This window comes from Perca flavescens, chromosome 4 (genome assembly GCF_004354835.1).
Source record: "Perca flavescens isolate YP-PL-M2 chromosome 4, PFLA_1.0, whole genome shotgun sequence".
Lineage (NCBI taxonomy): Eukaryota > Metazoa > Chordata > Actinopteri > Perciformes > Percidae > Perca > Perca flavescens.
This window is the reverse complement of record NC_041334.1, coordinates 28,080,907-28,106,250: the sequence shown is the minus strand read 5'-3', so window position 1 is coordinate 28,106,250 and position 25,344 is coordinate 28,080,907. Positions and strand designations below refer to the sequence as shown.

The 25,344-nt window shown below is 40.3% G+C and overlaps 1 protein-coding gene across 1 annotated transcript in view; it reads left to right on the top strand.

Annotated features, from left to right (window-relative positions):
• The first annotated feature begins 1,126 nt into the window (after positions 1-1,126).
• The window catches only part of mapkapk2a (MAPK activated protein kinase 2a), a 36,450-nt gene continuing 12,232 nt past the window's right edge, over positions 1,127-25,344 (top strand). The window contains exon 1 of the mRNA XM_028576328.1: positions 1,127-1,897. Coding sequence (XP_028432129.1) covers positions 1,658-1,897 — 240 coding nt within the window. The 5' untranslated portion in view covers positions 1,127-1,657. The remainder of the gene's footprint in view (positions 1,898-25,344) is intronic.

The window sequence follows — 25,344 nt, the reverse complement described above, 5'->3', positions numbered from 1 at the left end:
AACAATTAAGCTAAATGTTGTTTCCCATTAACCCTTTAAAAAGTTAACTGCTAAATGAAAAAAAAGACACCACCATTGTCAAATAACAATGCACTATTGCTTATCTTTTGTTTTTGTAGATATTTAGAGTATTCACATTTGCCAACAGATTTAATTCATTTCAGATTTCATTTCAATGCTGGCTTTAATACAGATTGATGACAGTGCATAGAGTTTGTTAAATAGGACAATGTTAAAGCCATTAAGGCTTTCTATCAGAGGCAACAATTGGTGTTAAAGTGGCATGATTGAATTAACACATTTACTGAAGGTCAGGGCCTAAGCTACTCATTTCACGTCTTTGTTGTTTTCCAATTTGGGTGGCATTTTAGAATACTTTTAGGCCAACAAATAAATATACAAGAGATTTCATTTGTAACAGTGTGGAAAGGGATTTGAATATATATATATATATATATATATATATATATATATATATATATATATATATATATATATAATATGTATGAAATGAAAGAGAGATAAAGAGGGCGAGAGAGCGAGAGAGAGCGAGAGACTTCCTTTTGGGTTTCTGAGTTTGTGGGTGGGAGGGGCACTTATAGCAAATTAACAATTGCATGTTTTGAAGCTGATATTTGTTTTTCGCTTGACCTATGGAGATTCCTTCTGAGCTGTCAGCAAATGATTAAAAGCAATCTAAATTAGGCATAAATTAGTGAATTCTGTTTTAATTAGGAAAAGCAGGCTGGAAAATACCATAGCTCTCTAACTTCGAGGTAGCCTAACCTATAGGACTCTGCTCGGGTCTATTTCTGTCCCTCTCTGTTTTAGTACCAAAACATTGCCAAGTGGGTCTCTTCACAGCAGCAGAGGGGATAGCCTAATCTGCTAATTTCGGTGACCCGTGTGGGAAATTTAATAAAAGGAACTTAAACAACAACATATTAAACAAATACAAATGTGTTGGTTACTTTTGGCTGCATTACGGCAATCAGGCCCTAACCTTTCAATTTGTAACTAGGCTACCTCTGTCTTGTGTCCTCTAAGGTCGTGCTTCACTCATGGCTCCTATCCGTTATATAAAGTCGCTTCCTCTGTCCTACTTCTCCTTTAAGCGCCGAAAAAAACCCGGCCATGACGTCAGCAGTAAAACCTGCTCCGGCTGGGTGTCTGTCGGAAAGTGAAGTGTGTTTGGCGTGCTAGGTGTCGGAGTTTTCCCCCGTGTTGTCTGTCTTTTGTTTAGTGTTATTGTCGTTCTTTTAACTCCAATTGCCAGTTTTTGCTTACTTATTTAGAAACCCAGCACTGTAGTCGATTTATGGGATGTTTTAGAAAAGTTCCCGAAGTGCTCTTTGAGGTACCGGTGGACTGCGGACACCACCGGAGATGGATAAGCTAACCGATAGCTGAGTTGTTAGCCGAGAATCACAGCTCAAGAATACGATTAATACTAGCATGCTAACAGCTAGCTAATTTAGCTTTGCTAACCTTTAACGTCAGAACTACTGCCGGTTATTTCTCGGGCCTGGCTGCTTCCCCGTGAATAGTTCGTCAGAGGCCAGCTAACCCAGGAAGAAGACTCTGTCTACATTTAAAGGAAAAAGACATACGTGTTGTTGAGAGGTGGCGGTTGTTCGTCTCTCAGCCCAAACCAAGCATGCTGTCCAACGCACAGAACCAGCCACTGTTTCCCAACCCGGCGGGGCAGCAGAACCCGGGCGGGCAGCAGAATACTACGGGCCAGTTCCTTCCCTTCCACGCAAGACCCTCCTTACAGATCAAGAAGAATGCCATTACAGATGACTACAAGGTAACCAGCCAGGTGCTGGGGCTGGGCATCAATGGCAAGGTGCTTGAAATCTTCCAGAAGAAGACTGGAGACAAGTATGCGCTGAAGGTAGGTTATATTTAGGAAAGAAACCGTTAAGAAAGCAAGAATGTTAAGTCAGTTTAGACCTGATGCATAGCCGTGAGATCTGGATACCCTATTTTCAAGTAGAGTACCTCTACTGGAAGTTGTGTGGCCAACTGTGGGTTTAGTCCAAACTATCTCAACTGAGGCTACACACCTTTTGAGGGTCACAAAATATTAATAAAATAAAAAGACCTGGAAATCTCATTTGACTAATCGATGTGGATGGACTGAAAATTAATCATTAACGGTTTAATAGATGAAAATGCTGTCACTATTTCTAGGTTCTTTAATGTGAATATTTCTCAGTTTTCCTAGTCTTCTAATATAGTAAATTGAATACCTTTTGGTTTGTTGGTCGCTCAAAATGAGCAAACTAAAGACATCACCTGCAGCTCTTGTGATTGGCATTTTCTGACGTTTTATAGACTGGCTGAATAGATTAACGGAGTAAATAATTATTTGCAGATAAAGAGATTCTTTGTGATAATGTATTGCCCTGTGAGTGTCATGATAGTATGGGTCTACCACACCCACCTTTTTAGTTTCTATCTTCACTGGCCATGATTACTTTACCAAAAAAAATCAACCAGATGTTTGCTGATGAGTTATTAGCAGGTGATTTAAACACCTGAAATAGGATAAAGGGGTTTGTCATATTGGGGAGCGAGCTTGCTCGGTTTTGTTTGGTATTTATTGGAACATCAACAGAAGTGACGTCATGCAGGAACTCATAGTGCACCTTTTTAAAACTATAGTACGCAACTATTAGGTTACATTGAAGCCATTGCCAAATGAGTTGATACATAGCTATCAGCTAAGAGCAACAAAACTCTCTGTATTTCTCAGTATGGCAATGTTTAGAAGTGTTGTCCGTTCCCACGCAGAAGTTCGAGACATTAGTGTCAGGAATTACAACTAGAAATCCCTTTCTGTATCGGTCAATGATTGATAAAGGACAAACGTCACAACAGACTCTATCCACACACGGTTGACCGAAACACGATCCAGTGAAGCCACTTATTGCTGTAAGCCAATTCAGTTATTTCAGTATTATTATAGAAGGGATCATAGTGTCGGACTGATGTCGTGAAGTGGCGTATGTATGACACGCCAATTCGTAGGCTATTATTGGTGTGTTATGAAGACGCACAGTCGCTTTTCAGTGTGTTTATCAACGCCATTTAGCCTCCATTGAGTTACATTACCTTGCATTTGCGTGTGAATTGACGCCGTAGCGAGTAGAATGAAAGGTCAAAAATCCACGTAGGGAGGTTGGTCGGGGTGGTGGATGGGTAAAACGCAGGACTTTCACCCAGGAGACCGGGGATCGCGTCCCGCGTTGTGTCGTTTCCTTACCACGTTTTTCTTTTCCTAATCCCAACTGTTTTTTTTCTCCCCCCCTGTGTGACGTTAAAACCAACCGTAGCCTCGCGATAACACGCCACGTGGCTTTAGAAAGTGGCGTGTATGTTTATGCTGTCTGCTGTATACAGCGTAGATATACTCAAGGATTGCTCGGAATGCGTACAGATAACACGCCACTTGGCTTTAGGAAAGTGCTGTGTATGGTCATGGTGTCACGTTGATAGTGTGAAGTTTGTTAAAATAGGCACTGCACAAAATCTTCCCCAAGTGAATCACAACTTGGGAACATCCTGTGTAGTGGTTCAAACTGAAATCCAGTCTAAATAACCATGTCACCACTTGCTGCACTCATGTGTGTCTATTAAACATGAACACACACGCTCAAACGCAAACCTGTTTGATGTTGCGATGTCTTCTATATTGGTAAGCCATGTATAATTGGTATTAAACAGAGAAAGTCAACATTGCATAAGTCTATATCAAGTAAGCCAGTGAGCCATCACTACAAAAAAAATGATAGTGGTGTTATCTCTTGCTGCTTACCTACTGTAAATTATGAATGTATTTTAAAGTGACATGACTAATTCCCTGTTCAGAGTGACCACATCACATGATCAAACCTGAGTCAGGAGCCTATCTGAATGGGTCAACGCAGGGCATGACCCGCCTCTCAACCTAGATTGGATGTGCGTTTGATGCTACCTGGTGATGGTGGAGAGAGTATGCATATGGTCATAAGGAGGCTCAATTTAACTTTTATTGAATGAATATTCAATGCCTTTCAATGTAGTTGTCTAGTTTATCAAATATTATCAAACTACACTGCAGACTTGAGTGTCTGCTAACAGTGACAACCAGAGTCAGCTGACTTACATGAATTGGTCCAATGCAGGTTGAATATGTCTGTAGTAGAATATTGCTTACATTGTTGTATTAGGCATTTTCACTCTTGAAATTGCAGAATTTTTTTGGGGATAAATTAATATTATCTAAGAACTTTTAAATGTAGCCTATTCCTTAAAATGAAACGTGCGGATGTAATTATTTTATGGTAGAAATATCTTTATTTTTTAATTATTACGGTACACTCTTAATATTTACAATTATTAAATCCTAAAATTGAATTAAAATGCATGTACAGTGTTTCAATGGCATGATTTCCTCAATTGGGTCGCTGCTTGGTAAACCTTGATTTAGATCACAAAGGCACTGTGAGTTCAGAGATACTTGTAAGAAGAGGAAGTTGCATTCATTTAACTTGTATTTTTGAGTGGTTTTAATACTTGATCTGCATTCTCTCATTTTTATAAATACAAGAATCACTTTGAGCTCTACTTGAATAGCGAGACTGCTTACTAGGGCTGGGCGATATGGAGAAAATCAAATATCACAATATTTTTGACCAAATACCTCTATTGATACCGCAATGATATTGTAGTGTTGACTATTGGTGCTTTCACAAAAATAGTTACACAATGAGATTTTTGATAAATAATCATCATTAATGTGGATATAATGACTAAGTGGGTAAAGGCAAATAATAGAACAGTTACAACAGTCTGGTAAGTTCAGAAAATGACATCACTTTACTGTAATTCAGCCTTTAAAACCAGGAAAAGACAACACTTGTCATATTGCAATATCCAAAATCTAAGACGATATCTAGTCTCATATCACGATATCGATATAATATCGATATATTGCCCAGCTCTACTGCTTACCATCATGTTTTGTTGCCAGCCATCGCTACTGCCTTACAGAGTAAAAAAGGTGACTTAATGTGGGAAAATGTCATGATGTATCATAGCTACAGGAGGATATTGGGGGGGGTGGAAATGCAAAAGAATGTGGAGTAAATATTTTGGTGTTTTTCTGGACAGATGGCATCAGTGACCTCCCTTTCTCATGTCAAAACTGGAAATAGTCTTTATATGTCAGATAACTTTATGACACTCACTCACTCACTCACTCACTCACTCACTCACTCACACTCTAAAGGCCACTTGTGATGTGATTGTAAAATACTATTCTTCCTTGAACACAATTACCGTATTTTTCGGACTATAAGTCGCTCCGGAGTATAAGTCGCATCAGTCAAAAAATGCGCCATGAAGAGAAAAAAAACATATATAAGTCGCACCGGACTATAAGTCGCATTTATTTAGATTATAAATACAAGAGTTATTCAACTACACAATAGCACACAGAACAATACGCTGAATACGGTAGGTGTCCGGTATGTTAACGTAACCCATTAACAGTTATTGAACTATACAATAGCACACAGAACAACTAGCTACCAGGGCGTGGAGCATGGAGGTATTAAAAGGCGTGGAGACGAAGCTGCACCGTGAACGAGCCCCTCCCGACTCGTTCCTCCAGCTCTGGCCATCTTGCTTTCAGCCCACGATTAGCCGATTAGCTTTCTTTGTTTTCTTCATTGCAGTAAGAGTCACCTTTTCGCCAGTCTCCCTCATAAGTTTCTCCCTCATTTCAAACTCTCTTTCTGCTGCTCGATTACCGTTTTCGGCTGCATATTTCACTACCTGCAGTTTGTTATCTCTTTTCTTTCTCAGTTGTCTTTACGAGGAGCGTTCTAGTTGTCACAAGCCTAGAGCGCCCTCTCGCGGCTGTAGACGGTAATGTTTTCATGTAAAAACATGTTAAATTATATATATTTTGATATATAGGTCGCACCTGACTAAGTCGCAGGACCAGCCAAAGTAGGAAAAAAAGTGCGACTTATAGTCCGGAAAATACGGTACTCTTATAGCTCTTGCAACTTGTTGCACTTCGAAGGTGACCTGTAATGCGCTATAGCTTCATTGATATATTGTCATGCTGGTGTAAGACAGCTGTAACAAAACTGTAGACCGTAAAAAAAATTATTGATGCCTCCACTTAATGACATAATGTCCTTGTTGGTCCCCTCACTGACGTCAGCTGAGTCAGCCCCATCTGATCTACTGTATTCATTAGGTTTGCAGTAGATGCCAGGACCAGGAACCTGCCAGCCTGGCCCAAGGTGACATCACCTTGTAAAACGTACCTGTCTCTTGAACCAAGTTTTGTGCTGACAGTGCAGCTGAATAATTTGTAACTCAGCCACAGTCTCTCTCTCCCACAGACACTCACAGAGAAATGGAGTCTTGTAAGTACTAAAAATAGATATTTTAATTGTAATACATTATGCTTATTATAACCTGTCGCAGACAATCAATACCTTTTGACTTTGTTGCTTTTGTCAGCGACAAAGCTATGTGCCCTTCTGTGTTGATTGGTCTGTGTCCTGGCACGCGCACACTCTCAAAGGGTGTAAGGCAGGGGTCTCAAACTCAATTTACCTGGGGGCCGCTGGAGGCACAGTCTGGGTGAGGCTGGGCCGCATCAGGTTTTCCACAAGAAAAGCTTTGTTAAAAAAATTCCAATCTTCTCAAATATCTTTATTTTTATTATTTATATTCTTTTATCCCGCCGCGTACGCATCACTTTGATTTACTTTGTCAGAGAGAGAGACCTCATATTAACTCTCTAAGTACCAGTACCCCCCCGGGAAAAAGAATTTGAAAAATAAACCGGGAAATGGCACTTTCTGGAGACTTTTGTGCAAATAAATGGAGAAATTGAGTCTTACATGATATGTGCAAAACTGCAAGGTTAAGAGCCTATACTCTGCATTGTTGTTGTATCAACAGGTATTAGGGCATTTACATTACTGTTAATCAGTCATCACTTGATTACACATTGTATTACCTTGTTATGATATAAGAAGTGACCCATACAATGTGCCAAACATAATGTGCTACATGAAGAGATAGACATGCAGCATGTCAGTAGCAACAGCTGACAAGATTTGGGTCTGTGGTGAGCAGGTCCACCTCACACAAACTTCTTTTCCCATTCTCTCTCTTTACTTACACACACACACACACACACACACAAATATGCACGCACGCACACCGAGTGGGGCTCTCCGATGCTCGGAGGTGAGCCGTGGCCTGCTCGGAGCCCTACCGCTGGCGGAGATGCGACAGCGAGGACCGGTTCCACGGCTTGGTCAGGGACATGAACTCGTAGCGGCCGGTGAAGCTTCCGAGCACCGGGCTTCCACCACTGTGAACGGGGTTTTTAGCTTTAGGAGAAGGCATTTTATCTGTTAATTCTACCGACGTAGACACTAGGCGTTATGTAGTTGACCCGCGGTGGTGAATTGTCTGCAGTTCTGGGAGGGTTGTTTCCGTGTTCTGATTGTTCTCATCTCAGCTCCGCCGAGACAAAATAGACATGCCATTTCAAAAAATATAATTTATTAATGTATCATCATCATTCAAATATGTTTTCAAAAGCATCATTTTCATACATTTTTTTGTGACATATTTAGACTGCAAGCAGGCACATGTGGACAAACGAGCAGGCTTATGTGCCGGGGCCGAGCCCCGGAGAGCCCCGGCCTAATTTAACCCCTGGTTATATACATTTAATATACATATATGTATACGTATAATGTCCCGCTGGGAAGCAACTTAAAAAAAGTGTTGTGAACGCAGCGCGCTGGGACGAATGTCCGCATGTGCCCAATAGAAACGAGGCAGCCAGCCAGGCACGGAAGAAAACACTCCATGGCAACGCTGCTGTAACTTTCACTCATTGAGGAATGTTTCTTTGCTTGCTTCAAGCCCGGCCGATGTCCCGCCCCCGAGAGCCATATACCCCACGGTGATTGGTAGCTTCGTTCAGCCCACACAACACTGTAAAGTACCATACATATCACACTCGCGGGCCGCACTAACATTAAACTTTCATATTAAGGCGGGGGCCACAAACTATCGTCCCGCGGGCCGCAATTTGCCCGCGGGCCGCGAGTTTGAGACCCCTGGTGTAAGGCATCTGCAGGTATCGCCTTACAGTGAGTACATTTATAGAGAATATAAGAAACCAGGGGTCTCATGTATAAATGACAAGGTTGCGTATGCTGGTTTTGTGTTTTTAGCTGAGCTAGACCTAAGAATATCTGGTTAATACAGATCGGAGATGCTGTTTTGCTCTCATTGTACTCTTTGAAGTTAGCTGGGAGTGATGTAATGTAGAGTTTTATGTGGACTAAGCACTGAGCTGGACTCCCTTTTTTTTAAAAAGAAAATAATGTGAGTAACAGGAAAACTAGCTTTAAAAGCGACATTTTCTTTTAAAGGGGTGATAGAATGATTATATAGGGTATTTCACACTGTTCCTTAAGGTCTCCTAATGGGGTATGTAACATTGGTTGGGCGGAAAATGTCCCAGTTGATATTTTATGGGTCCTTATCAGGGCTCTAGAGTGCGACCAATTTGGTCGCAAATGCTACCAAAATTTGTAAGGGTGCGACTAAGATTTTTCCTAGGTCGCACCGGTGCACCTAACGTCCTCGCATCCGCTGCCTCTACACTAACGAAGCGATGTCGTTTATATCGATGTGGTTTATTGTTGCGTTACATGACCCATTCCTTCTGGAAAGCCGTGCCTGTGTTTGGATCTCTCCTCCGCGCAGCCCCGCCCCCATTCACTCACACACCGGCCGGCTCACCTGCAACATGGAGAGACTCAGCGCCGCTGGTCCACATGCTGACATTCGTGTACAGTTTTAATTGTTATTAACACAGCTGTATATTAAGTATGAGAGGGAAACCTGTATTGGTACCAGTGTTTCCGCTGGTAACTATCTGGCGAAAAACACAGAAAAAGTTATTATATGCAACTAACTTTAGTTCGTTGAGTAATAGCGTGTGAGACGGAGCCTGCTGGACCTGGGCGAGAGAAGTGACCCATGGCCACATTATCATAGTTCATAAAAATGCAGCGCAGTGACGATACAGGCAATTCGTAGCCTACACAAGACGTGTGTAATGCCGCTGACCCGCATTCAACCCGTGCTGGACCCATTCATAATGAGTCGGCCATCACTCTGTGAGTAGAATACGCTTCAGTCCATCTCTCTCCCTATATGAGCTACTGGGCTATCCGGGTCTGTTATTGAAAACAAGTGAAGGAGCTTTCTCAGAGAGAGATAGATATATATATATATATTTTAAATATATCCCAGGCTATTTATTTCAGATAATTTACATGTGTTGCAGCTGTATATTTTGAAATTGGGAAGGAAACCTTCTTTGCATTTTATTTTAGTCACATCTGTTTTAATAAAAGAGCTTGTGAAAAGTGGCTTTGACTTAAAACTGAACATTTAGCCCACTTTGTAAAAAAATATCGCCCTTCAGCCGAAAAATGCAGAGATATGATTTTTAGTCCTGGATTAGTGGAAGATCTGATAAGAATCAGTGTGGAGGGGTATAGTATAATTGTGCTTCAAATAAAAAATAATGTACCAACTCCTTATTCTTTTTTAAAATAATTGACATATATGAATGTATATGGAGTGTGATAAAAAGGTGACCTTGAAATTGTGGCGTTAATGGCGATGCGAGAAAAAATTTGGGTGCACCTAAATAAAAAAAGTTAGGTGCACCAGTGTGACTAAAGCAAAAAGTTAGTCTGGAGCCCTGCTTATGCATCCCTGTGTTTTGGCCCTATTTGGAACGACAGCTTTTCTTCCAAATATGGTATGCTCATGAATATTTAGATGAGCTGCGCGCTGATTGGTTGGGCGAACCACATACACACATAGACACGGAGCTACACACCGGGCTACACAAAGACACGTAGCTACACACACACACACACACAGCGCTACACAAACGCACAGAGGTACACAAACTCTGTGACATGCCCAGACATGCCCGGGCGCAGCCGTGGCTGCAGTGTGCCTAAAACTGTGGAGACAAAATGCAAAGTTTCGACACTTTCATTACAACTAGTGTTGTTGTAACGTTACCCTTGGAACCTCCACCAAAGAATCACAACTCACCCTGTAGCTAGTCAGCGTGGGGAAATTTAGCGGAGAGTGAATCCCTGCAGGCACGTCCTCTGCAGCGCTGCATTAGATTCAAACTCCCGCTCCATTGTCCGATATCTACTCATTCTAAACGCTTCTCTCTGGGCCAGTATTCCATTGGACAGCCTGGAATACTGCATTTACGACGTCTGCTGTCACGGCAGATTGTGGAGCTCTTGAAGTCCGACACTGTCTTACCAAATTTGCAATTAGCCATACGTTTTTGTAAAACAGCCCATATTTGAGCTCTACATAGTTGATTTCTCGCATAAAGTCTCAGAAGTGAATTTAGTGATGTAATATCAGATCTGCGTGACCTAGATTCAGAAGGCTAAGCTGACCTCAGGTCAGTGGTGTAGCCTATGCAAATGTTGGGGCGTGACAAAGACTAGGAGTTGAGAAGTTGACGTCAACTTTTAGCTTTGTTGAGATTCGCCCGTTTTCAGCAGCAGTTTAAAATTGTGAGATTTGCGGAGGAAAGAGGTGTCTGGGATTTTGAGGTTCTATGCATGTCCTATTTACCCACCAAACTGTTGTTTTTCAACAATGAAAGCAGTCAACCTAGGGAAACACTGGAAGTGATGGCCAACAAGACGTTTTGAAGTCTGGTTCTGCCTCATCTGGAAAGAAACTCAGTGAAATGTGTGTCGTTAAGGTGATGGAATCCCCGACACAGTGACTTAGGCAGCATGGTGGCCCAACGGTTAGCACTGTGGCCTCGCAGCAAGAAGGTTCTTTCTGTTTGGAGTTTGCATGTTCTCCCCACGTTTGCGTGGGTTTCCTCCGGGTGCTCCGGTTTCCCCCACCATCAAAAACATGTACTAGGTTTTCCAGTCAGGGCCCTTGGTCAAGGCACTGGCTCAGATCTGCAGTTGGTCCCCGGGCGCTGTGATTGGCTGCCCACTGCTCCCTTGAGGGATGGGTTAAATGCAGAGAATGAATTTCGCTACATGATTGTGTAAGTGACAATCAGTTGAAGTTGCTGTTCCTGAAATTTGGGAAGATGTGGAAGTCACTGTGGTAAGTAGAAACACCTGTCAGGGGTTGGCTAAGAAAAGAGGAACTGGTAACATTGGCCTGTTCAAATGGAAGCTCGTTCTTGTGTTATAGGGTTGGGATAGGCCTGTCACAATATGAAATAAATCAATTAATCGCATGATAAATAATCTTAAATATTCTTTAGAAATGAAAGTTTATTGATCTTTGAAAAGGTGTACCTGCATTATTATGCCATTATCATTATATTGATGAAAGTGGTCTCAGAACGACAATATTATCGTTAATTGCAATCATTTCTGGGACAATTTATTGTAAATTTTAATCGTGACAGGCCTAGGTTTGGATTTCTAAAATTTCCTCTTGGACTACTGTAGAACAGAAAAATCCTGACTTTGTCTTTCTATTGACATCCACCATCCCACACATCATAAATCTTTCTGAATCTAGCATGGACACTATCAACATGTTTTATTAAAGATTAACACAGAGAGGAAGAGCCAGGCCCATGCTTCAATCATGAGCTGGTGAGAAAAAGGAAGGAAAAGGAGGGAGGGAGAGAGGAAGGAAGAGGTTCTCTGGTGGCCTTTTTTATTTTTCTACTCCTTTTGTCTAACTGTACCCTAAGAAGAGTGGCTTATCTTGCTAATTGGAAGAGTACCTACTCATTATTTCACTAAACCACTGATACTGCTTAATTCATTTATAATCATTTTCCCTGTTGTGGAAAATTATATTTTGCCTCAGTAATGTGGTCTCTTTGACTTTACTGGTCATCTCCGCTATTCTCGTAGTAATTGACAATATTGGCAATAATAGTGGCAGTTTATATCTTACAAATGCTGTCCTTACGTTTCACTATTAAGGAAAGTGTGTGTGGGTGTGGGTGTGGGTGTGGGAGGGAATTATTGAGGAATGTGTATTTTATTTTTGGGGGGAGCGGACTATTTATGTGGTCAGTAGTTACAGCCCTACAGACTAAGAGGCTAAGCCAAACAAGCCTGTTTATTGACTATAACTTAAAAGACATGTCTTTTTTTCCCCGCTTGTCCAATAGAGTGCTTATTGGTAGTACCTACTCGACTGGCTATAAGTCGGTGATCATTGAAGGATCTGTATTGTTTGACGTTGTTATGGCAAAGCTATGACGGATCACTTAATGCCACAAGAGCTTATTTCTCCCATCAGATGTTTATGAAAATATTTGTTTGACATTTGTCCCAAACAGATTAGCTGAAGTTAAAGCTCCTTTGGTAAACATTTATCTTGGTGTTGTAAGCTCCTTTGACATAATATGATTTAGAGGATTTATATCGTCTGATTGACTGCAGTATCCACCAACCCCCACGCATTAACCTTGTCTTTCTCTGTTGCCTCCCTTTCTGTTGGGGGAAGTGTATTTGAAAGGATGTGGTATTGTAGTTGTGATAGATGGACTCAGAACTTGTTAACCAATTGTATCTGTGATACAGAGTAATTTCCAAGCTGATGAAGCACTCTGTCATACTGAAACAGCACTTATTTATGAATGGTTGTGGATACTTCCTTAATGGGCTCTCAAGAGACATAACTTTCTTTTCATATTGTTATGGATGCTGGACTCATTCTCCACCAACTTTTCTTTGTGTATATTTTGTTCTGCTTCGGTCTTATGATCAGTAGCATATTGTCAGTAAAGTCATGTACCAGTGTGTCAACTCTGTCACTTCACATACATTCTTTTTTTTTTAATTCTTTTTGTGACTGATCTCATCTCCTAAAAAGGAAGTAAAGTGGTTGAATAGTGCTGAATGGTGTTAACGGTAAAGGGAAGTGAATGTTTTTCTGTTTTCCAGAGTTCATTCATTCAATGTGCCTCACATGTACTCCGTTGCTCTTGTATGAATATTAGCCAAAAGATGTAAAAACACTAATTTGAAGCCACATTTGGTTTTGGTGCATAGAAGAGCAACAAGTCCTCACTTTTCAGAAGCTATAACTAGCAAAATGTTGATATTTTACTTTATCAATTCAAATTTAAATAGATTGATTAGGGCCTGAGCACCGACGTCAGTTGGCGAAGGCCCTATTGCAATTGCTCGTGATTATTATTATTCCTCTGGGCTTTAAACACATTTTTGAGGGGTTAAGCGTCATTTATGGTTCTGCTGTTGAACAAACGCTGTTTGTTGTGGATATCATAGCAACGTTATCCGGTTTTCCTTGTTGAATGATGAATAGATTACAGCTGCCTGCTGGTATGGACAGTTATTTCCTCTCACGCAGGCGCAGAATGTACGTGGTACTTGGCAGTCTGCTGTAGTCCCTGCAGTGTGTTCTAGTGCTAATTGTTGGCCAAGACAAGGGCGACGAGGGCCGACGTGAGGCGACGCCACGGTCGGTCGGTCGTCGTATCCACGGTCGGTCGGAAGCTGTTGTAGCTTGACTTTACATTGTCCAACCTGTCTGAAACTTAATATGCTGGATAAAAGTCCCAGCCTGGAGACATCTACATGGCCATATTCAGTCATGGTCATAGCGCCACCTGTTGGCAACAGGAATTGAGCCTTATGTGGCAAACATCATCCGATTTACATAACATTTTCATGGTGTGTTCTACACATGATTTACAGCAACATATAATTAGTCTGTTCTCTAGCGCCACATAGTGGACAGAGGAACGGTTACAGGCAACTGGCATCCTGCCAGTACCCCCGACGAGCTGGGAGGGGTGAGGGCCCCTTCATCGCTGCTTGCAGCTTAAATTTTTATTATTGATTCATTTCATGTTGATCACCTAATTGATATAGTTGGCTGTTTGTTTTAACAGTGGTGTCTTTAGATTCTAACATCGTGGAAAAGACAATGGGACACATTTTAACATTAAAGGAATGGGGAAATAAGTTACTCGTTTTCTTGCCAAGAGTTACATGAGAAGATCAGTATCACTCTCCAGGGTTTTCCCTAGCTTTTTAAAGTGCATGTGACATCATGTGATAATTTGCATATTAGTGAGATCATCACACCCATTATTTTGCATCCTGCTTAGTGGTTATCGGTTGCAGTCACAGACCGTAAAAATAAGTCTGTAGTTGCAACGAGGGAGAGATCACTAAAGCAAAACTTGGAGGAGCAGCTTGTCACTAAAAGGAGAATAGCTGGTCCACCTTAAAAGTCAGCCCACCTTAAGTTAGTGAGCTTGTGCTGAAGTTTTTTGCTAGCTCTGTGGCTGCTAACTCCTTAATAAAAAAAAATACTTAAGCACTGGGCCTAAGCCGTGTGACAGGGAAAACCCTGCTCTCACATCTGTATGGTAAATGTTTAGCTGAGCCAGCTAGTCGTGCAGCCCGTGAAAAGGTAACAGAATCAACATCTCTAGCTCACTAATTAACACGTTATATGTCTTTTGTTTAATCAATTTGTAGTTTTATGGGGGTTTATGTGCCAGAATGTCAGGGCGGAGGCCAGTAACTTCCTGAAGTCTTCACTGGTTGCCTGGCAACTGGTCTGTATTGTGCTTCTCTAGTTCAATTAGTCTGTCTAAAACATACACTGTTTATTTGCTCACGTCACACAAGAGCCAAATCACCAGCTCAGTGTGAACCCCCTGTCATTTGAACTCTGATAACACACCCGTCTGTTTGTATTATGCAGTAAAGCCAAGTATCATCTGTTGCATCAGGCCCAGTGAGGAATTTTACAACACGAAGCATAAGGTGTCAGAAGGGAGGAGTTAGTGAAGCCACCTCAAAGGGACAGATGGAGATATAGGGTGTCAAATAGGGCTGAATAATTTTTGAAAAATAATCTAATTGCGATTTTTCCCAAATATTGCGATTCTTTTTGAAGCTCTTTGTCTTCTGCAGGGCTCGACATTAAGGCTTGTCCGCTTGTCCGGGACAAGTGGATTTTTTGTAGGACAAGTGGAAGAGAAATTTACTTGCCCCACTGGACAAGTTAAAACTCAAACAAATCAAAATGCCACTCATTTCGTCAATGTTACAGAATTGAAACAAATACATATTTTACCCCACAATCCCGGGCAGCGGGTCGGCGGGCCGCTAACGTTAGACCCAGCCCGCTGTTCAGCGCATTCTCGAAAAGCGAAGCAGCATGAAAGCACGGCGAGCTAGCGGTGTTAGCTTGCTAACTCCACCTTAACGTTACCTCCTCGCCACATCGTTCACAGAAAACAAGCTGAAAACAGAAGTCACTCATGGCGATAGCAATGTGCTTTGTGTGGATGAAGCATTATATACGTTATTATGTGCCACTCATTCCGTTTATGTTACAGATTTTACTTTACCGATTTGAAACAAATACATTAACTAACTTTAGACCCAGCAGCAGCGGGAGAGCGGACCGCTGACGTTAGACCCAGCCCACTGTTCAGCTCCTTCTCTGTAAGCGATACAGCATGAAAGCACCGCGGAACCAGCAAGCCAGGCAGCCGGTGTTAGTTAGCTAACGTTAGCATGCTAACTACGCTTTAACGTTACCCCGTCCCCACATCGTTCACAGAAAACGAGCCGAATAAAGCTGTCACTCGTGGCGATAGAAGTGTGTTTTGTGCGGATGAAGCATGAAGTTAATTTGACTCTTGACGGCTGGCTCTCTGCCTCGTAACGTTACTAGCTGCTCCGCTACTCGTTTGTAGCGGATTAAATATCAGGTAATAATCAACTGTAAAGTAGCTACACATTTTTAAAGGATCCCTTGGTAAGTGAAATTGTAAAAAAAAAAAAAAAAAAACACGTTGACACCAACATTTTAACACCGGCTAGCTCGCCATGCTTTCATGCTGCTTCGCTTTCGGAGAATGCGCTGAACAGCGGGCTGGGTCTAACGTTAGCGGCCCGCCGACCCGCTGCCCGGGATTGTGGGGTAAAATATGTATTTGTTTCAATTCTGTAACATTGACGAAATGAGTGGCATTTTGATTTGTTTGAGTTTTAACTTGTCCAGTGGGGCAAGTAAATTTCTCTTCCACTTGTCCTACAAAAAATCCACTTGTCCCGGACAAGCGGACAAGCCTTAATGTCGAGCCCTGGATAAGTTCAAGTCACCACTACCTCTGGTCAAAATATTGAATTAGTATCTCAATATATTGACTCAGTATCTCAGAATATAAACAAAGAATATCAAAGTAATGAGAAACTATAAAATATTGACTTAATCTCAATATATTGGCTTAGTATCGTAATATATTGACTTAGTAACTCAACATATTGGTTGAGTATCTCAATATATTGATTTAGTAACTCAGAATATTGACTAAGAATCTCAAAGCAATGAGAACATTCAAAATATTGACTTACAATCTCAATATATTGACTCAATATCTCAAAATATCTCAATTGACATAGTAACTTAGAATATTGACTAGGAATCTGAAAGTAATGAGAAACTTTAAAATATTCACTTAGAATCTCAATATATTAACTTCTGCACACCGGTGTGCAAAGTATAACTTTGTATTATGAGTCTGGAGATCCTTTTTTCTTGTTGAAGGGGAAATCTGTTCTTGGGACACATTTGTTTCTACTGTTTAAACTGAATTGTATTAATGTTGATAGTGTTTGGATGCTTTCAATGGTTTCTTAAAATTCTGCATTAGCAAAACATAAAAAAAATTATAAAATGATTAATCTTTACCCGGACAAGTGACTTTTGTTCATGGACAAGTGAAACGTAAATGTACTTGTCCGAAGGACAAGTGCCTCAAAAAGTTAATGTCAAGCCCTGTCTTCTGTATTATTTAACAAAGACCAACAATAAATCATTGTATAGTATGAACAACACAAGATTAGATAGATTAAACAAACGGGTGTGTGTATATACAGTATGTGATGATGAAATTAGGTGATCCATGAATTTATATTAGACATATTTTATTTAACTACTTCAATCACAGTAGTATATTGAGCACTAGGAAATCGCGTTTTAACATATCACGATATTATTGCAAATGTAATTAATCGTTGACAAAATTATATAATTAAGCTGTATGTTCAACAACAAAACGGATGCGCGAGATAAAGCTGTTTTCACACATACAGGTAATTCACTTCTCGTTCCTCGCCTAAACATTCAAATCATTTTGACTTTAGTCGCACAACCTTGCCCCTATTTTCACCTGTTGCTGAGTAATGTACATTAACATCCCATGGTCTCTTGAATGTAGCATACCTGTAGCAAGCTCCCTCGTAGTAACTAGCGCTAAAAAAAACTGCAAAGAAGAAATGCTCTGTGCTACAAAGCGGCGATTGCTTGTTATTTAAGCCGCTACAGACCTCTGTCACAGCTCGTCGTATCAGCGGCATTTAGTAGATGTGTTGAGCCGCGAGGGAGTTCCTCGACACCGGCTCCGGTGCTCCGTCCGCTCAGCTGTAGCTGGTGGTTCGGTTACCATGAGCTGCCGGTCATTCCGGCTGAGTTTACAGTTAAGTAAGTAATGAAACGACTAGTTAAGAAAAGAACTAATGTTAGTCCCAGTCGCTGCCATGTTGTTTGAGTATCTCTATGGCAAACGCGCAGGGGGAGGGCTGAGCCCGTTCGGAACTACGGGAGCCCAGAGGGGAGCGTCGGCAAATGTTGGAAGAAAAAAAAACCAGATTTTCATTTAAACAAATGGACGTTAACTACACATTTGAGTTAATCGATGAAATCAATTTATCGCCCAGCCCTAGCAGGAAGTGAAACAGCGAGAACATCCAGTCAGTTTACCGAAATACACCTTACACCGTATATGTCTCTTCTACAACATCCCGGACAACAAGATTAATCTTGGAGGTGGAAAAACATAATGGACATCCCTGAACACTGCACATGGCACAGCCGACCAACAGCGCAGACCTGGTGGAAAATCCGGGTGAGCATGCTATTCTTATGGATTGTTTGAAAACAGGTTGACCAAAAATGTTAGCACAAACTTTGAGTTGATAATACAATTTAGTTTTTAGTTTAGCAGATAGGCTGCTGAGCCAGGCTGTGCTGCCGTACAACATGACACTCTGAATCACTGAAGTAATGTCTGAATGTGTGGGTTGCCAAGAAGAAAAGGACAAACAAGTGTGATGAGGACCATAAAGGCATAACTTTCTAAAGTTCAAGACCGTTAAAGCTCAGAGTGTTTGAAGGAGGAAAGCCCCTGTTTTTAAAGGAATACAAAGACTATCAACTGAAATAAGTGTGGAGTGTGGATCGGGAAATGCCTGTGTGTGGAACACTAGACCGACGCGGACCCTCAATAGAATATGCATAGAACCGCGTGTGCGCCGAAGCAGAAAGTATGTTGGAGGCTTTACTAGGAACGTGTTCACCAACTGTGTGTGGATCATGCGTTTATCTGTTAGCTAAGACTGACTAATCAGTTATCAGGAACTCTGTTTATTGTCTTACAGTCTCGTAGTGAAGTCATATAACTGTTCATACAGCACAGATTTTTCAATATTGTTGAAACCTTTTCAACTTGTGTGGATGCAGCATCACCTACTTTGTGCTGCCCTGTATGAATTCAGGCCTATTTTTGTACACTTGTCTTTGCATTGTCTTTATATTAATGCCATTGCACTTACATAAAATAGTTCCCTTTTGTAGCCACATAAAACAGTGAAGTTGTTTATATGCATTACATACACTCAGTACATGATTAATACCAGTGTATACACGCATACACACGGATATCTGTTGGGCTCGTGGCCTAGCAGATGTCTTTAATCAGATCGTGTCCTACTAACATACAAACATGTTTGCTGCTTCACCAAGCGCACAATGTACAAATCGCATACACAAAGAGACACCTCTTATATTGTTGTTAAACCCTTTTGTCAGGTTAAGCGTCTTTTCTGATTGAGCCAAGTTTAACCTGTCACCCCTCAATAATCTTTCCTCCACAGAATTTCACTGCCCCATCACGCTCAGTGCAATATTTCTTTCTGGTTTCACCATATCAACCCTGGACTTTTCTTGGCTCATGAGTGGCAGGTGGAGGATTGGTGGTGCTTCAGCTTACCCCCCTCCCACCTCCCACGGTCATGCCTTGGGCTCGGGAGCTTTTGTGATTGCTAGAGGAAGTGTATTGTGTGCCCATCTGCCCCCCCCCCCTCATCTCCCTCTTTCTCCAAAAGCTTCAGTGTTTACCCTCAAAGGGCCAACAGCAGATGTGGGTCTATGCAGTCACACAAGCCCCATCAGCAGTTATGGGGGGTGTGTTCTCGGGGGGGAGGGGGTCTTCTTGTGCGCGTATACGATTGCGCATGTGTTAAGAAGACGGTGTGAAGTCTTTGTTTATGGAGGGAAGTCTGCTATATTTAGATGTGGTAATATTAGTTTTGGCGCATGATTCTTGTTTCCAGTGCATGCATGTATCGGTCTTTTAGTTCCTCTTGGCCATCAGAGCAGTAACATCAGGGTAACAATTTTTTTTTGGGATCAATAAAAATCTATCAATTCTGAAAAATTTCAAAACTTCCTTGTGCATAACTGAGCAAACTAAACACTTTTTTTTTAAGATAATTTTTTTGGCCATTTTCAGGCCTTTATTTCCACAGGACAGATGAAGACATAAAAGGGGAGACAGAGGGGGAATGACATTAGTGTTAATTTTGTCACCTATTTTTAATTTAGTCTTAGTCTTCTGCCAAATGTCCTTTTTAGTTTGTCATATTTAGTCATTCACATATCTTTTTTTCTTTAGTCAAGTTTTAGTCGACTAAAAGTCTCATCATTTTAGTCTAGTTTTAGTCAAAAGAGAACTCAAGGTATAAATAGCAATGGTTACATCTTCATCAGAGTCCTGATGAAGATGTAACTAACGTACTTCAAAACGTTAGTCACTGTTATGCACCTTAAAAAATAAAATCTTCAAGTAAGAAGACATCTGTGTTGCACTGGCAATTTTTTGCTATTTATGCTGTTGTGTCCTGCCTTGGTTGCACCGGATTGTTGTGGTCTGCAGAAGCGCAGAGAACTTCCCCTTTTTTTCTAGAACTCAAGGTATCTTAGTCAAGTTTTAGTCAAAACATTTAGTCTTTTTTTTTTAAATAAATTATTTCTGAGATTATTTCTGATAACCATTTCAGTCAAATAGTTATATAAAAATAAATTATATAAAGTTATATAAATATCGAGCCTCTTCCTTATTTCACCAGTAAATTCCTGTTAAACGACAAAAACAACTACTGAATGGGAAAATGGTATTTTACAATAACATTGAACGCAGCACAAGACTGGCGAGGCAAGTTTGAAGTGAACGCAACATATGTGTTGTTTTTCAGACACCGACAGCTGCAGACTGTCGTACGTCCCCTTGTTATCTTCTACAGTGAAATACAGACAAACCTTTACACCGTTTAGCTGTCAGCGTTTTAACCGTGTTTACTCCAGCTGCTAGCTAACGGTAGGTTAACATTACCTGCTGCCAAGTGTAGTGTTAACTTACGATTATCATGTCTTCAAATCGATATCTCCATGTGTCAAATACATTTTTCTATTAAAGCCATGTAGGATATTTAATTTTATAGCTTTTCAAGCTTCAAAAACTAAACATTCTGAAGTGCTCTAATGCTAAATAAATTGGATACATAAAACTACAGCACTGAGCACATGGCACTTCCTGAATGTGCAAAACATAACAGAATATGTAAACAAATGTTAGGCCTACATTAAATTGTAAACAGAAATAATCTATTATGAGCCTGCCGATTATCGATGCAGCATCGTCCATGTCCACAATTCGATGCATGCACACTTCTACTGCCAACTGAGCTAACCCGGCCACCAAACTAAACATTTGTACATTACTTACTATTATTTATTAGTTAGTGATGTCACTTGAGACAGTGTTGCAGTTGATGCAAAGACCTAAAGGCTATTAGCTAGCAACAATTTGATGGCAAATTTGAATCAGACGATTCTTATTCTAAGTGTGTTTATTTGTAGCCTTAAATTCACGAGTCAAAGAAACCCAATGTGCAATAAGACATTTGACAAGTCCTACTCATCTTCCACACACACTGATGTTTAAGAGAGTTGATCTGGCCACTTGCCCCAACATAGACCCAATGTGGTGTTATTGACTTAGTTGTGATTCCAGATGCAGTCAGACAGGCAATATCTTTGGGCTAGTAGTACTTAGCAAATGCTGAGCCTATGATGGTAAGCTAAGTAGAGATAGGGGAGATAACATAACTTTGAACAGAGAAAGGATTTTACAATAAAAACAGGGCTTTGAAGAGTCATTTTTTGGATGCATCAGAGTTTTTATGTCCAGAATCTTACTGTGTACATGCAGATGAACAGTCCCAGTACCCAGAGGTCCCCATTTACCCGCCGGTAAAACTCAGCTGGATGACTCGCGTCAGCTGGTTGGAAATCTGCGACTTTTCCTCCTTAGCGTTCCCAACACTCTTTTAGTTGCGTCATCCTCCCTAGGTCCGCCCTCTTGTCCAAATGCGATCACGGCCAAAATGCAAACTGCTGGCTTCAAAACAGCAGTCCGCAAACCAATGGGTGACGTTATGTCTATGCTGTCAGTGCTGTTGGTGTTTTCAAACCCATCTTTCAGACGAAGATAGCATGATTTGAAGTGGAGGACAATATTTATAAATGAGCCTGATAACCACAAGCTGTCTAAAGATGCTAATAATTTCATTGTAACTGCATGTGGCTATTATGGCTGATCTTTGTGAATTGGACTGTTTTTGCAACAAAGCTCATTTAAGGAGCCAGTTTTGTGCCTTATGTATGCATATTCCCTAATTAAATGGCTTTGAGAAGCCACAAAGCAGCGCAATCTTTTTTTCCTGTCAGTTTTGGCAGTGAAACCATTTTGTTCAATTTCTGTGACATTATCAAGTTGCACATCAATGATAAAACTAGGGAAAACAATGTCATACAGTGCATACAGTACATTAGATACATTGTTACGGTACAGATGCTGTGGCCACACCAACAGTTAACTGGAGAGATACCAGATCTGTCATCAAGCTGTTTGTGCCGCAGCGCAGTATGACTATTTGAGAATTTTTAATATACTATTATGCAGAACATGCTATTATTCATTCCTGCAGTTTAAACTTTTATAAATCCATTTATATCATTCATACCTGTAGCGGAAGAAGATGTATTTCCCAGTGGTAAAATAATATTGTCTGCCTATAAACGGATTATCAAATTTACTTTTTAAATTTTGATTTTGTGGCTCACTTTCACTGTCAAAATCTTTGTAAATTATCTATTTTTACTGTTTAAAATGTACACAACATTTTTGACAATTAGGTCAATACATTATAGAGGGTTAAAGTATCACAGGATCACAGTGCATCAATTCTGTCCATTGCCTAATGTTTTGTGTCCAAAGGGTCATTTGTCTTTTTGGGTGTTTTTCACTCTGCTGTGACGCAGAAAATAAGACCCACCCTTGTTTGTTCTATCTCAAAGGGTGGTTGAACTGTGCTGTGTGTTGACTATTGAGATAAAGCAGAGAATAGTACACCACTATGCCATACCAACTCTTCTTGGTAACAAAGACGGTCACTTTTTATTGGTCAGTCACTCACCCCACAATAGGGGCGGGAATCACCAGGGGCCCCACGATACAATATTATTGCGATCTTAAACATATTGCGATACTCTGCTATATTGCAATGTATTAACTTTGTTCCAACTTCAAATTATGTCCCCAAAGGAAAACTTTGTCAACATCTGTTTTATCTAAAAAAATAAATGTCTCTGCACTACCTAGTGGACTGAAAAAGCAATTGATTTTATTATTCTAGTACCAAAAAGTTTTCATGTGCAATTTATATAATAAAACACACAGTCTTTGCTATCTCTTTCCTTTCACTTTTCTCTTACACAGCTGTGTTTAATCAACATTGAATCTGCCCTCTGAATTACGCTACGCCATGGAAGTATTAAGCACGCCCCTCGTAGCAACGTCAACAAAAGATGACCAGTAACCAGTCCGTCTGTTTAGGCAGTAGCACGTGTGTTGTGTAGGGCTGCCACCTTTTTAGTCGATTAGTCGACTAATCAGTCGATTAGATTTCATTTTTTATGCTTATTCATGCTTAATTACTTATTTCCAACAAACTTCTGAACACATTTATGGTAAACACAAGATTTAAAGTGGTGCTTTTGCAAGATTAATTGTGGAGAAACTCAGTTTTACAGATGGTTAATTAACTACATTTATATTGTGCTTTTCTAGTCTTAACCACCTCTCAAAGCGCACAGCTCTGTCAATTAAATCAACTAATCGATTAGTCGACAAAATCCTAAGTGTTAGTCGACTAAGAATTTCTTTAGTCGAGGACAGCCCTAGTGTTGCGTATGGTCACGTGACTATCAGAAGTGTAAAGGGGTTCAGAGCATGCAGACTGAGGTTGCACAAAGTATATTTTGTAACTTAATCACTAGTTATTATATAACCATCACATTCAAGATGGGTGTAATCTTGAATCTGATCATTTATAAGGGCATATACAATTTATTAATTTAATAAGAATTTGTATTTTTGTTTTCATTTTATAAATTATTTTAAAAAGTATTGCACATTTTTGTTTATGTATTACTTCTTATGGTCGTTTAACTTTAAATGTTCAAGTTAAAAAAAAATACACATTTAAAAATGTTAGTAGCTGATTTTCTGCATTTTCCTTGATAATCAAGTAAACTCACAATACCATTATATCGCAATTGTAATTGCAGTAAATGTAAATGTAATCGCAATATGACTTTCTCCAAATCGTGTATGACCGCCCCTAGGGTTTGGCACGCATGGGAACTGTTGATTAATTACAAAGTTTAATCCTATTTGGAAATACAGTTTTACTTCTGCTGTTACGTGAACAGGGGTGCAGCAGAGAGACGGAGCGAGACAACGTCGCCTCGGTAGCTTGTTCAGGTAATAGGCAGTCAAGGCAATGCCGATTAAGCGGTCGAAAACTCCACCCAGGCAACGCTCGCTGCAGTTGTAGACTCGCTCGTGTCCTCTCACTGTGCCTTAAAAATCAGAAAGCGTGTTCTATCACTAAAAGTTATATTAAAGAAGTATTGCTTCCACAAATAAGAAGGTAGCTGAGAAGTCTACTACTGATCTGCAGCTTTACAGTAACCAGGTTACCACAGTGCATGTAAACGCGTTGTCTGATTTCCTATGTAACCTGGTTTTTCGGAGTAATCTGGTTTCTTATGTGCATTGTTAACATACTTTTGTGTGCCAGGCCTGACAGCATACTTTGAATACTCTGGCTCTAAGAGTATTCTCCCAGCACTGATTGCCTGCTGTAACGATGCCCAGTGTTGTGTTGTGACCGTGGGTAGAGTTGGAATGGTATCCAGCACACCATAGACAGATGATGAGTCATTGTCAAAGCTACAAGGCTGAATTCTTCCCATTGACTGACAAGGATGTTTTACGGTTTTACTTGTGTTATTGTATATCATACTGTATAAATAAAGCTGAGCAAACACTAACATTAAGCATTAACTAGCATTAACATTAAATTGTCACTTCTCCTTCACAACGTATACATTGAGCGGCTGTATTACTGAAAAGTTGTACAAATCTACTATGAGTAAATTTCTTAATACTTTAAATATTGAATTATTTGTGTTTTGATATCTTCTTTAGCAATGGAAAACTAAAGTGTGGCCTCTGCTTTCCAAGTAAATAACACCAAAAAAGGATGACGGACTTCATAGAAAATTGCATGCAAAATGAATATGCATTAGGCCTATACGCCTGTAAGAATTATTATTTAATTGTCTAATAGCAGTTTTTTTTAAGTAATCACAGTTTCTTTGTTTAACCACAATTAATTGCTAACATTTGCTAAGGGCGTATGACTGTTGATGGTAATTGTTGATTTTGTTTAGATAAACCAAATTGTATTTATATAAGTTATTATTGGGCGGACCGTTGAGCTATGCAAGCAAGAGGCACCGGTCACTCGTTTGGAGTTGCCATATCAACTCCAAACATCCTGGGCTGTAGTGAGTCAAGCCAGAGATATTGAACACTTGTGTTTCTGGCCCAAAATCTGCCCGACAAAGCCGCTGATTTTATGTTCATTTAAGGAAAAAAGTACTTTGTTTTATGATAATAAAGCCTTGGTTTACTTTATAAGCCATGGTCACATAACCGTGACATAA